At 38.5% G+C, this 17,980-nt stretch overlaps 1 protein-coding gene across 1 annotated transcript; it reads left to right on the forward strand.

Moving 5' to 3' along the window:
• The first annotated feature begins 14,656 nt into the window (after positions 1–14,656).
• On the forward strand, positions 14,657–17,980 carry LOC129417645 (cytochrome P450 1B1). The gene has a single exon (XM_055172465.2). It carries the CDS (start codon positions 14,885–14,887, stop codon positions 16,478–16,480), a length of 1,596 nt encoding a protein of 531 aa, XP_055028440.2. The 5' UTR covers positions 14,657–14,884; the 3' UTR covers positions 16,481–17,980.

Below are 17,980 nucleotides of genomic sequence, written 5' to 3' on the forward strand. Positions count from 1 at the left end.
AACCCTAGATATTGACTGCATGAGTGAATGAGTGAATCATTCAGTTTGTTGATGAATTCTGTGCTGATTTCAATTTGGTTTTTATTCAGTGGCTGGCAGCCGATGACTTCTTTTTCGAGGGCGCATGATGTGAAGCTCGTCACAACATGTATTTAGCCTGTTGAGTGTGTGACTCGTCATGTCAAAATATGTTTTGCGGTGAGTCATGTGCATCATGTGTCATCATGTCAAAATACATGCCTGCTGCAAACCCGTCGAAGGGGTTTATAATAAAAGACGCTCTTTGAGATTCTTACTTAATCTCATGTGTAATCAGAGTTTAGTGTTTTGCGAGTATTTTGTGAACATGAGCGTCTCTTTTATCATAAACCCAGTTTAGATGCATGTGCAGCAGGCATTTATTTTGACATGACGCATGATGCATAGATTCACATGACGCTCTGAACACATATTTTGAAATGACGAGCAACATGCGAGACGCTCTGAGTCTGAACACATATTTTCGTGCCCCTCAGAAGAGAAGTCACCGGCCGCCACTGTGTGGTATTAATGATGTAATCTCTATAGTGCCATCATTAGGTTGATGAGTAAAGATGAAAATCATCTTGTGTGGCTGGAGATGCTTCCCTCGAAATCATTTCTTTGGCGACAGACAAGGACCAGGAAATGCACTGCGGTCAATGAGAGATGTTTACACGGATCAGATGTGGTGAATGTGGAATAGGATGAGGAAATCTGCGGGAAAGTCATTGTCCGTGATGCGTCTGTTGAGCAACAGGCAGTGATGCAGGAGTCAGAGCTGGACATTAAACATGAGGGATACACACACAGAATGACAAATGTTTGTTTATGTACAGATGATGAACAGTCTGAAAATTCTCAGTGCCAAACCACAAGCTGAAGAAATGACTGCCATACAGGATTTCTTCTTTCAGTTAACAGTACGACATGTCTGACTATAAAACAAAAGACTATTAAAGCAAACAGTCTGCAGCTTTTCTACAAAAATGCAATACTAAAAAAAATCTGAAAACTTTTAATAAAAGTTTTGAAGGAAGTTTTCCGGACAGGCTTTAGATTTAGCCAGGATAAGGCACTAGTTATGTTAGGACATTTAAATAGTTTACCTTACAAAAAAACATTACATGCATCATGAGACAAAACAATGACACTAATATATTTTAATATAGTTTTTCAGACTGATCAAACGTGCATTATAGTCTGAAACTAAAATAGCCTTAAATCAACTGTGCAGTCTAAAAAAACAATATATTTACTGGAAATATTGAAAGAAACATTTTAGCAACTTTTCTTGAATTAGGTGTTTAAGATAAAAGTTAAAGATTTTTTTCTTACACCACTGGCAGATGTTTTGGCTTGTTTTATGAACAAATTCACTTAAATTGTATCTATAAACTAGACTTATTTTTTTGTCATTTTGCTCATCAAGAAAATGCATCTTCATTTAAGAATTTTTAGATATTTGTACTGAAAACAAGACAAAAATACTAAGTATAAATACTTTGCAGTGTGCCTGAAGAGATCGCTGAAGATTCACAGTTCGATCTAATCAGTAAATGAGTCTAGATGACTAAAGCAGTTTGTAATCGTAATTGAAATGTGATTTTTCACATCATGATCATTTATCATTTATGACCTTCTCTTGTTAAACATTTTATTATTTATGTTCATTATTCAAATAAATTCTTGTGTTAGTTATGTGCCCAAAGAAAGATTACGGGAACAGCATTGTGAGGGTGATGACTAGCAGGTGATGATGACGACAGGTGAGGGAGCATGGAGGATTATGGGAAATGGAGTTCCTATGGAGATGACTGGAGAAAACAAAGGGAAACAGGCAGGCAGATCAGATCAGTGGATGGCCCTGTCCCAAATGGCGCACTTTATGTGTACTTTCGGTCTTGTGGCCTTTAATTGCGCATGCTCGCTTAGTCTACGAGTCCGTAGGGTGTCCCATCTGTCATTTTTACACTTTAAAGTGTGCTCATCAGCGCCTCCTTTGCCCCCTTGATGCGGTCTTCAGTGAAGTCCGCACTGCAGCAGCCTTCGCGCACTTTACCAACCCAGAAGTCCTTGCGAAAGAGCAATCAGACCAATCAGACGACGGAAGGGAGGAGTTCACACTGACGGGCAACTTCTCTACCTATTTCTGACGTCTGTCCCAAAATAAGACTCCGGTGCAACCACGTGGACTCGCATCAAGGGTCCCTAAAGTCTGCACTGCATGATGTCATCAAAGTGTGGACTCTGAGGAGGACCACAAGTCCAGAGTGTGCCATTTGGGACAGGGCCATAGATGTCTATCTGTGTATGCAGCAATGCCTTGAATCTGTGGTCTGGACGGCCCAACACTATTTCAATGCTGGTGACCAGTAGTAGAGTCCATTTCATCCTTCTTTCATGAAAGAGAAAATGACTTGCAATGCATATAGACATTTATATTAAATATATAACATTAATGTATCTGAAGAAGACACAACGCTGATTTTATTGCATGTAGAAAAGTAATATCACACGCTCTTTAACAAATGCATGATCTGGGGGTTGATTCGTACATTTCTGCAGCACAGGCACAATGATATATCCCTACTAAAGTTAAACACTAAGCATCAGAAGTTTGTTTAAATCACAGACACTAACCTTTGCATCACTAACACATTGTTTAACATTCTGACCTACAGGGACACTCATCTAAAATCTAATACTTTACAGAAGCACTGCAGAAATGAAGATGACCAAGCACCTAACTAACCAGTCGTTCTGTCTGTCTGTCTGTGCACCAGTCCACCTCAAGATAAAAGAGATGCATTGGGGTGAAAGGTCAGAGCTTTACACAGTCAGAAGATCTGATGATCCTCACATTCGTTCTTCGTCAGTCTTCATCATCACTTGAGTTTCCTGATGTGAGATCAGCGGGGGGTTTGTGTAGGAACCTGTTAAAGTCTTCAGACCTCTGTGATCTCCTGCTGTTCTTCTCACGACAGAAGATACATCTGAGGATATCCATGATATGAGGATACCAACCAAAGTAAACTTTTAAAACACATGCGCACACACACACAGTATATAATAGAGTATTTATTTCTGTCTGTGTCTGTGTGTGTAGTGTTTCTGTATCATCAGGGTTATGGATCTGTTTCTAGTTTGTGCTGCTGCAGTGTGTTATGTCTGTACATTTGGCTCATATACCATCATCTTTATTGATCTTTTACACAATTAAGCACAGATTTCCGATACATAAGCCTGCATTTTCTGTTCTGGAAGATCGTGGGATTCTTTATCAGCTGTGTCCTAATACACATCTGTTGTATTCAGAGCTCTCATTATACGACCACCCGTTTGTTCCTGGGAGGAAAAATGAATTGGGAATGGGAGATTTGAAGAACAATTCTCATTTGTATTGTAGGTTTGTCTTTCGGATGTGGTCGGCTGGGCCTGCGGGGTATCGTGGCAAAACAATAATGTGGCTCTATTGAAATCATCATCAGGCAAACCACATTATCTGTGCTCGCCGATGGCTTTGTGTGCCCGAAATCACTCTGACATCATCACATTCTTAATTCACTCATTATATAAACTCATACGTGCCCTTCAGCTCCTCTTGTTGGATGATCATTTGCATAATTAAAGGGACAGCTCACTTCAAACTAACCTGAAAAGTCACTCCGCTTATAAAGGTGCTGTAATGTAAACTGTATTTATAGATGATTAATAAGAGTTGTGTACAAAATGACATATCAAGAGCCTCAAACACAATTGTTTCCTCCTTCTTATGTTAACCTCATGTATGCAAAAGATCGCTGGAAAATAGACCAATCACAACATAACACCAACTGTGACGTTAATTACAATGTTGTTACAATGTTATAAACAAAGTTGTGACTGCTGAGTTAATGCTATATGCTACTTAATGTTATATGCTAGCGTTTAGGCTGAAGTTCTACTATTGATGTTACAGTTATGTTTTGCAGGTCCATACTAAAAAAAACCACAAACTTACCACTCAGAAACGTCCATTAACAATCTCCAAACAATTAATTATTCCTCAAAATCTGATACAGACTCAAACGTAAGATCTGTTTACACACACACAGAGCTACTGAAGGAGAAACAGCCAATCAGAGCAGAGCTCAACATTATTATTCATGACCCTTTCAAGGTAATAATAGATCATTTCATGTGAAAGGGAAATCCTAGGGTTGTAAATGGACATGTAAAACTGACTCTGGATCATTTTTGCACTTAATAAAGCCACAAACCTTCAATGTAGATATCAGAGAACAATTGAACAGATTATTACAATGCATTCTTCTGCACCTTTAATACACAGATCATAGAGAAATGAACTTGTGCATATAAATGCAGTCAATTCTGAACAATCTGTAATTATGTGTTAAATATTCTGATGAACTCTTTTTGCTTCCATGTGATGAATTAATTAATGTGGCTTTATAATAAAAACAGAAAAGTCTTTGATTGACACATGCACATGTGGACTGCACGTATGCTCATATATGTTCTGCTGAATCCAGCCGCTCGCGTGCGGTTCAGAGGAAGTAAAGAAAGGTGGGGGGTCAAAGGTTAATCCACAACACACTGTTTAAAGTGCCAGACATTTCATCAAAGCGTCACAATTCATGTGATTTATTACTCTTCGCTTCTGGTTTCCAGTGTCTGTCCAGTTTAAAAGATTAAATTACACAACACACATAAATCTACATTTACATTTAAACGTGATTAGCGCTGAGGAACACAATAAAGCCATAAACATCGGTTAAATCTCTCTATTTAACAAATCATAACAAAAGCTATTCTCTTCAAATGAAAAAGGTTTATTTACATGTATTTATATGTTATACACTAAGACCTGCTATAAAGCTTCTTGTTGTAACTCTGATCAGACATTTCACAATAAAAAGTGGCTGGTAATTGAAATTATGTAATTACAAACGTGTGCATTCATGCTCTTGTGTACAGTGGAGAGAAGTTTAAATGATGAAACACTTCAATAACAATGATGACATTACTGCTAAACTCCAGAAACTACGACATGTCATATAAAGACTGGAAAATCTCAAATGAAAAGATGAAACTCATCGTCAGTGTGAGAAGATCTCAAGATGTTTAGTGCAAACGGTGCCTTACCAGTTCAGTTCTTTTGTGCATAAGTTATTCACCAAACTGACCTTCCTGTAATCAATATTTATACTTCTCATTTTCCACTGGAGGAGATTCAGGCAAAGAAGCCAAACTCAAATTCCCATCCAAGCCATCGTCCTGCTAGAAATGAGGCTGTTTTCAGACAATCACTGACCAATTCACGACTAACTACTTAACATTCATTACAGTACATCAAATTAATCTTCTCTTTCAGTTCTTGGCAAAGACCTTCGGTAATTATTTGATTTATAGGTTATGAAAGACTGACAATTATTCACTTTAATTTGACTTTCTTTTCCATTTTCTATCCAGAACACATCTTCATCACAGTTAAACAGACAATCATCACTCATTTCTTTATTTGAAGAATATCAGTAAAAAGGCATGAAGTAAAAAACTGAAGCACAACCCTGAATGTTAAAACAATGATGCATGTTAGGCTAATCTAACAATGTTATTGTAAATAATACTGCACATGACACTGCAAAGTGAATTTTTTTTAGAAAAATTCTGTGAAATACAAACAATCTCTGTAACTACACTGTTCAGCAATCATGAACGGCTTACAGTCAGGATTATGAAGCGTTTCTTCTAATATTATTATTAATTAATGTAACTATTTATTAAACATCTGTGTCTTTTATCATATTGCTGTTGCAGGTGGGCAATGCAAATGTCAACCTTATTTTGAAAAGTAAAGTTTTTAATCAAAATTTTTAACCATACTGATATCTCAGATGCAAATATTTGGGGGTAAATATCCATGCAAAGTTAAAGTTTTTAAAGTAATTTTAATTACTTTAATAATTTAAAAAATATTTTTTAGAGTTAAGTGCAAATTCATCTGGAATTGTGAACGCTGAACTCAAGTGTATTATAAAAGTAATAAATAATTTGCCTGTTGTTTAACCGAGGTAAAAATCAGTGCTTGCCACAGCACTATGTTTTATGACTGAGAACAAAAACATCATTAGACAGTTTTGGAAAAAAAACTAAATAAATTGGAAAGAATGAATATCTCAGTTAATGTGTGTGTTCTTGTTAATTCTTGTGAACTGAAACACTCACACATGAAAACTCTCAGCCGTCTGTCCTACATTCACTTTCTGCAGCCTTGAATTCATTTCACAGCGCTGCCTGAACACAGTGTGCTCTTCACACGGGCGACAGGCCAAAATAAGCAGTGTGTTGCCTAACTATATGAAAGTGACCCAAAGAGAAGCTGTACAGCAACGGTCAAGAGGTGAGAGACGGGTAAAACATGATCACGCAAACGAAAACTGAAGCCAGGATTGTCACATAAGAGTCCTCTTTACTCCGGTTTCATCCCATTACTCAGTTCTCACCATGAATATAGTCATGCTGGAATGGTGTGAAGAAGAAAGAAAGAAAGAAAGAAAGAAAGAAAGGACAGATCTGAGCCCTCTTCACACAGAGATTTCAGAAATAACACTGAAAATGTATCTGGGATCGTTTGATTTTTGGTTCATTCACACTGCCAATGATTTCCTGAAATGTGCGTGCATTTATACACATACTGTAAAGATCCCATAAAGAAATGTGACATATTTAAAGTAATGGGTTTTTTCCACAGTGTCTGAAGTTTGCTACTTATCCGTAATTTCTCTCTGGAGAAAACCACACGCATGCATTTAGGTTTCTGATAAGATTATAAAGGACCGCGTGATGCTCTGTTCTGTAATGCTGGTGAATGATCTCTGATAGTGATGAGCTACCTGATCTCAGTCCAGTTTGCCAACATTTCTCATTGTGAATGTTGATCTGTGTTTAAATCGCTGTGTCAAAGAGCTGAACCATAACTTCTTTTTGCAATGACACACGCATCCCACTACGGCACGCCCTTTACGGCATTTTTTCTGTCTCTGATTCATACAAAATGCTTTCTGTGAATGCTACAGCAATGTTACTACTATTACGAGAGCAATCCCAGAACATTTACAAGACGTGTTTGTGTTCACACAAAAGCCTCTCTGACAATTTTACAGAAATTTTCTGTGACCAAAGTGCCGTGTGAATGCGGTCATGGACTAAATGAGCGGAACTAAGAGTTTTTCTTACAGTATAGAGATCAAGACTGTAATGTCACACTTCATTTCAACACAAACACTGCTTTGTATCAGTTGAGAAAACCTCCGTTTAGAGACTTCAGATGAACAGATTGAGGAACACTGAAGTCATCTAAGTGAACATTTAAAGTAATTCTGTTTAAATGGTGATATTTAAACTAACATTTAAGTTGTTCCATTGACTTTGGAAAGATGTACACACCTTTCTCCATCACCTCATGATCTTTCCACATGTAAGTGAATGAGAGCAGACGAGAGCATGATGTTTAATACACTGGGATGAGTTTAGGATGAGCGATCATTGACCCGGCAGCACAGAGCATTCAGATCAAACCTTTTATTCTGGAAAGTTTTCCACAGACAGGAAAGAGACAAATGGAAAATTGGACAAATAAAGAACACCAGTGAGGACTGATGACAAATACAGCAATGTGACTTTTTTAGACAGGAGTTTGCAGCTATTCTTAAATACAAATGAGCATTATGATGTTGAGGTGGATTGTGGGATTGATGGTGGTGGCATTGGGCAGATGTTTTTTTGTTGCTGTGCAATAGACGATACAATAATCCCAGACGTGACAGAGAATGTAAAGAGTTATTACTGAATGACAACTAAATACATGAGCTTATTTCTCAATGTTTCTTATTTATATTTACAATCTGAAATTAGTTGACTTTACTACAAAATTGCGTGGAAACCTGTTGCAAGAAATCATTTTAGTTTTTACACAGGGTGTCAGAACTGTGAAGAGGAACACAAAATGTGCTGAACATGTAAACAGTGACTTCACAAATGTATCATTTACAACAAAACAACATCAATAATATACGTAAACCTTAAATGAACCTTAAATTAACAAATATTTAAGTAGTTAAAGTTCTTATCGGTTCTTATAATTTGATAAAGTTTGTCATTTTTGAGTAAAGAATATCTGGGTTAACAGTGTATGCAGATCAAACTAACCTTAAAATGATCACACTGACTCATGTTGGTTTCCTTTTGAAACAGTGGGTTTAAAGTCAAAACTAAAGTAAAAACATTTAACTTGTGCAAGGATGAGTTCATTCTTATGTCTATATGTGTTTCATTGAAATGCAGAATAAAGAGTCAATCCCTCGTTTTATAGTAAAGTGAAGCATGTAAAGGCAGATCTATTAAAACCATGAGCCCAGGATTTATTCACCAGACTAAATGGCTTATACATCTTCTGAACAGTCTGTGGAAACAATAAATTGGTCAAATAATAAATGAAAATAAAACGTTATTCCAAAGCACTTTGGGACTGATATTAATGATGTCATGATCCCAGCGATCCAATGAACAGGAGGACGGAGAAACTGAGAGCGCTGATACTGACACAAAGTCTTAACCACATGTTGGGCAACGCTGCAGAAAGCTTTTGTCTAAAGGAAATGGTTCATTATGTGAAGTGTCCCAGAGAGTTATTTAATTACAGTATAATAATGTCTGACTTTCTCAACCATCTGTCACAATCTCCCTCAGGAATTACAAACAGCTCAACAGGACAGAAGCAGGAGTCAAAGTCGGCTCAATGTTTGTGGAAATCAGAGTCGGAGCCAAAAAGATTTGTGAAACTCGCGCTATTCTGCATCTCATTGATGAAAAAACATTTCAGTACAGCCTTCAGTACAGAAAATTCTGTTCTCATTCTTACAAGCTGTTACTGTCCCTGCCACATCACTGCCACTTGATGATCACAACATTTATAGCCCATAAACAAGATTTGAAACAGACAAACCGCCGGTCGGTTAAGCAGACGTTTACTGCACACTTTCATCCCAGAATAAAATTCAGATGCCGGGATTAAGCGAGAGTGATGCTGGAATACTGTAGTGGATAATGAACTTTAATTACTGCATGTGTACATGGTTACATGTAAATGAATGTGGTTCATCAGTGTGATATTCATCATTAAAGATATAATCCACTGCAAAGACCACCCACAGTTACTGTCCCTGATCAAACCACAAATCCCATGATTCTCTGGGAGATTCAGTCCCAGTGGGTTCAGTGGAATAAATGAACACGATCCTTTTAGCTGTTAGTAAAACCTCTTAAAAGACACAACAAGGCAAGAGTCACATGACCATTACAAACTGAGCCAAGACTTAAACACATACAGGTGAAAATCACTCAGAGTTAAGTAAGAGTAAAGTCCAGTCAGTCAGCAGTAAATGTGTGATTCAATCATGATAATAACACAAACCCAACAACAAAAGAACACAAATTAAACTCTTTTACCTGTATGTTAAACACATTTATTTCTTATTACAACAGACTAACAGAACACTTTTTCGCTTTTTAGAAAATAAAAGAAATATACTTGTATAATGTTTTTATAAATAGAAAGAGGACATCACAAATAAAAATTAAGGAAAGGCTGTCACACACACACACACAAACACACACGCACACAAACACACACACACACACACACACACAAACACACACACACACAAATATAATAATGCATCCAGATTCATCATCATTAGCATGAACAATACAGCAGTCACATGAGTACCATGAAAGTTTAGTGGAGACAAACAAACCAAACACATAAAATTGTGGAGGTGATGGTGGAATAAAGTTAAATCTACTGTAAATATTTTATTATTTAAAAAAATATTAGTGTGTGTGTGCGTGTGTGTGTCAAATACACATGAGCTCACCCGGCTCAGATCATCTGGGGTCATCTGGAAGTCATTTCTCGCCCTATTTTTTACTTTCTCCATCTCATTTTAATCTCCTCCTCCTCCCAGGGGAGGTCGGCCCGGTGACCGGGATCTGTGCACGCTAGGTCGTTGTGGCACGCAACTCGTCCTCTCACGCAGATTCATTCTGCAGGATAAACCACAACACGCTGCACGCACAGACTCACTCATAAAGGAAAAAAAGTCATTCTCAACAGAAATGTGAAAAATCTCATTAATATTTTACAGTCAGTTTGAATGTGCTTAAGTTCAATATCATTTCCCATCTATCAGTCAATATTACCTCAGTTACAGCAACCTAAAAATAACCACATGCTTTAGTTACCTCATTGTTTTATCTGCTGAGGACAAACAAACAAACTGCTCTGAATGACAAGACAAGAAAGAAGACGGTGTGCTGTGCAATGCAATCTTTTTAAGAAACTCAAATTCATTGTAAGGTGCAAAAGTCTGGAAGGCGTTAAAATGTGGAATTCAACATTAAGAAATAAAACGTTTGGGGATTTTTAACAAAATGTAAAGAAGTGTTTTAATAAAGAATGAATTGACTTTGCACAAAAGGTCTGATTACGATTATAACATGACGGATCATCAGATTTGTCTGTGTTAAATATGATGATGTCACTTTATTGGTTGACTCTATCACTGTGGTATCATGTTATAGTAACTGATCATGTCCATCTGCTCACTACTGATTGGAGGACATACTCGCTTCTGCATTCTGATTGGCTCTTGGACCTTAAGTCAATTAAGCAGAGGTCACAGTAAGTAGAGATGATGGTTTAAGGTACCTGGCCAATTGCAGTTGGTCAGTAAAATCTTTGTGCACAATTCTTCCTTCAGGCAACTTTCTCTGGTTTAGTCCTGACCTCAATAATTCAATAAAGTTACCCGATTGAGTTATAGATAACTTGTGTTTTGGAATCATGAGAAAAGATTTGTATAATAAGAACAAAATGTTCATGCATATCAAAAATATGTCATCCGTACTGAATATTGGCCTCGTACACTTAGTAGTGCTTGTAAAATTAGAAATCACTGCTGTTGTTCATACAGCAGTAAAAATAAACCCTGCATTTGTGCTTAAATGATCATCATGTTATATTTTTAAACACCATAACAACCACAAAGCAATCCCTAAGACAAACCATTTCATCACACCTGAATCAGCATCAGCAATTTTAATAAACTCCATCTTCTCTTAACTTGGTCAAGATGGCATCGATGAGTCAAGAACACTTAGTTTGTGTCCTGCAGCGAGAGAGAGATTATAGATTTTATTTCCGTATGTGCATTTAATAGTGTAAGTCGTAGCTGGCACCGCAGATGTTTTATATTCTGGTTCATTGCTGGTGTCTGATCAATATTCACACTCTTACTGTTCGTTTCAGCTCATTCTTTTCCATTGGCTCCTAAACAACCCGCCGGACCCCTCCACCCTCCCGGGGCCGTGCGTGACAGTAGCTCACTGAAAAGTGGAAATGAGTGTAGTAAACAGTGATTAGCTCCAGACCGGGATAGGCCCCTGTCCACTGCGGCTGCCAAGACTTTGACCTTCCTCACCCGACACCCCCGTCCCCCCCTCAGAGTCGGCCTGGGGTCACGGCCAGCCTTTCACAGCCAGGTTAAAGAGAATAATCGCAGGCAAACACGCCAACCTCACGCAAAGACACACACACACACACACACCAGCTCACCGCAAAGCTGGCTCTTATTAGTGTGCATGTGTGTGTGTGTGCACAGGGGAGATATATAATCATGACATTCAGTATATCACATCACATGTGTAGTAAATAATGTCATTACACCATTTTTAAGCTAAAAAAAAATGTGTCTTCAAAATAACACTTGCACGCTAGTTTTTGCATCAATCCAAGATTTTTGATTTTTTAATAAAAAAAAAGATTATGGCATATTAAATTGGAAATATTGCGTAAAAGGCCTGCTTTATGTTGCAGTGATTTATTATTAAGTAAAACAAAATCTTCTCGTGAGCTTTTAATGCCCATGAATTCACATTTTATTAGTAAGATCTTAAACAATTTCTACTCGATATTAACCTTCATATAGCCAGTCCAAAGGGCTTTATAGTATAAAAAACAGGTTAGGTCTTATGATCTATTAGTGCCAGAAAAATGTTTTGCTCCTCACCAAAACATAAAAACAAATCTGGTTTACGATTACGCCGTATTATCGATAAAGAGAAAGTACGACTTTAACTTAATTATTGTGAAAATCATTTTATATATAAACAGAATCTCGTTTCTGAAGATAAGAAAAAAAATTATCTCCTGGTGATCAAACACACCAGAGACCCATACAGTCAATTCAAAGCAGACTGAAACTGATTATATTTGGCTGCATTTCTTTTCTCTCCTCACGGAGAATCTCATTGGATAACACACAGAAAAAAGTCAAGCTATCATCAAGAAATCAATGCTACTGTCTGTAGAGGTCTGGAAACACTACAGTGCTGCTATTAGAGTCATTAGATCCCTGCACAAATAAACTCCTCCTGCTGAGGAAACCTGGATCCTGACATACTGCCTGCCTGCCTGCCTGTGAGAAACCAGAATCCTTTTACATCAGGAACATTTACTTCTACAGCTTATATCATAATTGAATCAGTACTACTGAGATTTCAGAGATTTAACCCTTTATTGTTAATATAGATCACAGTAAATATGTGCAAGAACACGCGAACACGATCATATAAATAAAATATCCATCTTATATTTACATTATATACATTTTAAAGTAAGATGTTTTGAGACTTTTTAGTGTAGTGCATAAAACTCAGATCAGTGGAGGAGACAGAGGGGTGGCACTATGACGCGTTTATTTTGCACATAATATTGCTAATACTACACGATTTTAGTGTATAGCTAAATTAATAATGTGGATAAAAGCGTCAGCTAAATTAAGTACTGGAAGTGTGTATAGTACCTATATGTCTTTCTGTGGACTTAATAAAGTCTAGGAATGTCCTTTCTTTTTCTGTTTGCAGTGATTTTCCATCCAACGCTGTGTCTTTTTTTTTGAAATGATGTTTATAAGCTACTGTATGATTATTATTTGGACTGGATTGCCACCTTGAACTTGAAAACGCGCCGCGCATCAACCATCGGCAGCGCGCGTGCACAGCTATAGCTTTAACGAGTTCAGGTCTTTTTGGCTTAAACGGACAAATGCTCATATGCCAAAATAGCTGTCTTAGTGATTGTCATAGTAAACAATTGGTTAATGAATGTCTTAAACAGTTGAATGCCTGTTGAAGTCATTAAAGTTAATTAAATAATAAAAGAAGAAGAGAAAATCACTCACTGCTCCTGACTGACAAAGATTAATGCATATTTACTTTTAAATACATTTCTAAAAATCCTTTGTGAGTTGCTGTTTAAAGTACGTTTAAGTTTATGGAGTTTTGTTTCCAGAACAAATTTACGAAGGTTACTGCAGTTAACATATTTGGCTTCATTAACAGAAAGTAAATCAGATGTGAGAAATTGAAAAGTTTAAAATTCACCCTTACATGTTTACATCTAATGCATGCATTAAGGAATATTTATCTAATGTAGGGTAATGTGCAGTAGGCCTAATCAGTGATCATGAGATTCATTCATGCGTTTTGATACATTACACATCGTCTTCTAAAGTAGCTTTGGCAAAAATATAATAGTTCCAGCGCTTCTCACAATATGTAACTTTATGCAGCAGGTCACAAAACAAATGCTAAATTAATGCATTACATGAGCTATGAATATTTTCTATAACACATGACATGCAAGTTTTAATGATCTATCCAGCAGAATAAAGTTTCTGTAATCGTGTATTTGACATTATATAGGAAAGCATGCTTGCAATTAAGAAATCTCTCAATGCCCCCCAAAATACACATGTGAAGAATTATCTTGAATCTGTGTGGGAAGAATATAGAGACCTTGGCACGTTTTTTTGATGAGACTAGAGACCACAGAACGGTATGTAACATCTACATATACTGAATGTTAATTCACAAAATATATGTGAATTCCCTATCTGTTGTAGGAATGCTGACATGTGCAAAAATTAACTGCTTATACTTGGAAACAGCATTAATAAATACGCTATGGTTGACGAATAAATGATGTATAGATGCAGATATGCATCATAAAATGCATGTTGTAACCAATGATATAAATTAAATAAAGTCCAGTGTCTGTGAAACAGGGCGCCTGTCTGTTAAAAAACAAGTTTGTGCTCTTGGATGATTTCTTGCATCACGCTTATTATAAGAGTTTCATAACGCTTACTGAACAGACGTTTGCAGTTATTTCTCCGCGCAGAGAAAAAGCGCGCACTCGTCCAACAGAACCACCGACGCTCCCGCGCAGATGAATCGCACGATACGAATAACAATTGATAGTCGCATATACTCATATGGGCATTAAAGCGCAAAGTTTTGCACAGTAACATGACATAGCCCGAGCGCGTACGCAACGATTTTACGCGTAATTCTCACGGCAGGTAAGGTTTGTGTCTATCTTAAAACAGAAGTTGCGCTGCTGGATCTCTGCGTTCGGCTGCAGGTTCGGCTGCGATCTCTCAATGGGAGGAGTGATTTATCTCGGGTCCGGCCCCCCGTGTTACAAACATATATAAAAGACACTGAAGAAACAAACCAGCTCAGAGACGCATGTGAGCTTAAAACTGGAAACTTTAAACTGTGTCCTCTTCATGATCTTTACAAGCTGATGCTCCATGTGAGATGGAAGAAGTTGCATTGTGATTTTTGCCAGGGGAATATTAGATGATCCCTCTGAACAGGTTTTGTGTTTTTCTCTGTTTGGCTTTTAAAAGCTTCATCTAAGCATTAGTTGGCGTTTATAATCTTGCAAGAATTGATGAGAATGTCTCTGACGGACGCTGAGTTTGGACTCCAGGCGAGCAGCAGCATCACGAAGGAGTGGAGCGGTCAGGTCCAGCCGGCTCTGATAGCATCATTCATCATCCTCTTCCTCATGGAGGCGTGGCTGTGGATGAGAAACCTGACGTTCAAGAGGAGGCTGCCTGGACCGTTCGCCTGGCCCGTGGTGGGCAACGCCATGCAGCTGGGTCAGATGCCACACATCACCTTCTCCAAGTTGGCAAAGAAGTACGGCAACGTCTTCCAGATCCGACTGGGCTGCAGCGACATCGTGGTGCTGAACGGGGACGCGGCCATACGGCAGGCGCTCGTGCAGCAGGGCGCGGAGTTCGCCGGGCGACCGAACTTCGTGTCGTTTCAGTTTATATCAGGTGGACGAAGCATGGCGTTCAGTAATTACAGTAAACGCTGGAAGATGCACCGGAAAGTCGCGCAGTCCACGCTGAGAGCGTTCTCGTCGGCCAACAGCAAAACCAAAAAAAACTTCGAGCAGCACGTGACTGGGGAAGCCACGGACCTGGTTCAGATGTTCCTCAGGCTCAGCGCGGACGGGCGCTATTTCAACCCTTCTCACGAGCTGACGGTCGCCGCCGCGAACGTCCTTTGCGCGCTCTGCTTCGGGAAGCGCTACGGACACGACGACCCCGAGTTCCGGACGCTGCTAAGTCGCGTGGATAAGTTCGGAGAGACGGTGGGCGCAGGTAGCCTGGTTGACGTCATGCCGTGGCTACAGTCCTTCCCCAACCCGGTGCGCAGCGTCTACCAGAACTTTAAGATGCTCAACGAGGAGTTTTTCGCGTACGTCAAGGACAAGGTCGTGCAGCACCGTGACACATACGACCCGTGCGTGACCCGGGACATCAGCGACGCCATCATCGGCGTGATCGAGCACGGCAAAGACGGCGCGTCAACGCTGAGCAAAGACTACGTGGAGGGAACGGTCACGGATCTCATCGGAGCGGGACAGGACACCGTCTCCACGGCAATGCAGTGGATTCTCCTGCTGCTGGTCAAATTTCCGTCGATCCAGAGCAAACTCCAGGAGCAGATCGATAAAGTGGTGGGTCGTGACAGACTCCCCTCGATAGAAGACAAGAGCGAACTGGCTTACCTGGACGCGTTCATCTACGAAACCATGCGCTACACCAGCTTCGTGCCGGTCACCATACCCCACTCGACCACCTCAGACGTGACCATCGAGGGTCTTCGCATCCCCAAAGACACCGTGGTGTTCATCAATCAGTGGTCTGTCAACCACGACCCTCAGAAGTGGCGAGACCCTCACATCTTCAACCCGTCCAGGTTCTTGGATGAGAACGGAGATCTGGATAAGGACTTGACCAACAACGTGATGATTTTCTCCACAGGCAAGAGGAGGTGCATTGGAGAGCAAATTGCCAAGGTGGAGATCTTTCTGTTCTCCTCCATCCTGCTGCATCAGTGCTCGTTTGAGAGCAACGCGCCGCAGGATCTATCCATGGACTGCTCGTACGGTTTAGCGCTGAAGCCACTTCATTACGCAATCTCAGCAAAACTCAGAGGAAAACTTCTTGGCTTGGTTTCTCCGGCATGAGCAAAAGCATTACATCATCATCATCATCATCACCACAGTGCTTGTGTTGTGACTGAATGCCAGAACATAATGCAAAAACGTATATCCCTATAACAACGAGTATTGGTTTTAAGCTGCACTGAATGCTGTATTATTATGATTAATATTTAACAAATATTTACATTTTATATACGGTATGTTTGCATTGATCAAATGAATTGATTTAATCACATCCATAGAATGTGCTGTCAGGTAACTGAATAAGTTTAGCAGGGCTGCTTTCATTTAGTTTTTGTATGAAGTAACACACAATAGCCAATGTATCAGTGATTGTTATATCATATCATGTAATGGTTTGTTTGTGAAATTCAGAAGAACAGCTGTCAGATGTTTCTCTTCTTCTCATCAGCTTGGTTCATGTCTATGCAAAATTTGCACAGTAGTGCATATAATTCTGCTTATGAGAAATAAGCACAGTTATACAGTCTGATTATGAGCTTCAGGTAATTGACATATTAGACATTTATATTTATACCTACTACACAATTAGTCTCTATAAACATTAGTCTGTGTAAATTGATGCATTGTATGTGTTGAATGAGATTGTGTTGATTGAATCTGTGCAATAAGAGTGTTGATTGTGAAGATCTGCTATGGCCACTTGCATAGACTAGTCTTAAAAGTTAGTCATTTTTCTTTTCAAGACTGATCATAACAGTTTTAAGTGTTACATAAAGAGGTAGATCTCATTTGAATCCAAAAAGTAAGACTGATTAGCCCTAACTAATTGCTAGTTGGTCAGACACAGTCTTAACTTCACGGCTGTGTTTATGCAACCGGTCACTGATGAGATCTCAAATAGTGATGTTTACACTGAATGTTGTACAAGTTTTTAAAGTTGAAGTGCATGTCTTCAGGAAATAATACAATATTTTAAGATTTTATATATATAATTATATATATTTTCTCAAGGTAAATAAGCTATGTCTGGACTAAAAAAAGTACTGTTTTAACATGAAAATGTAATCTATGTCTTTGTTACTACCCCAAAATGTTTTTTTATATTAAAGGTGATCTAATATTTTACATCTCTCTCATGATCTCTCTCACATGCACAAAGTCTAAAATGGCTGTCCAAACTCATATTGTCAAGATTTATTTTTGCATTTAGTCAGAAACATATTTAATGTACAATAATATTTATTTTATAAAATCCATCAACATCCCTTTCATGCTAAATCCACACTGTTATACTACAGATTTAACTTCTGAAACATCATCATTAAACCTTCAACATTCATGAGTTGCCAACTGTTTTGTCACCTGTGATCATATTTTTTAAAAATCTAATTAATTTGGCAGAATTAGAGAATCTTTGTGAATGTACTGCCAAATAAATTTGACTTGAATAGACCAGGGGCGTAGCCACGAGGGGGCCTGGGTGGGCCTTGGCCCCCTCATTTACATGTCTGCCCCCTCAGATTTCCAATTGCTTAAAATAAAATAAATAAAATAAGAAAA

Source organism: Misgurnus anguillicaudatus, chromosome 7, assembly GCF_027580225.2.
Source record: "Misgurnus anguillicaudatus chromosome 7, ASM2758022v2, whole genome shotgun sequence".
Classification (NCBI taxonomy): Eukaryota; Metazoa; Chordata; class Actinopteri; order Cypriniformes; family Cobitidae; genus Misgurnus; species Misgurnus anguillicaudatus.

Excerpts from the sequence above, each read along its gene's own strand:
- LOC129417645 (XM_055172465.2), top strand. The coding sequence starts at position 14,885 with ATGAGAATGTCTCTGACGGACGCTGAGTTTGGACTCCAGGCGAGCAGC.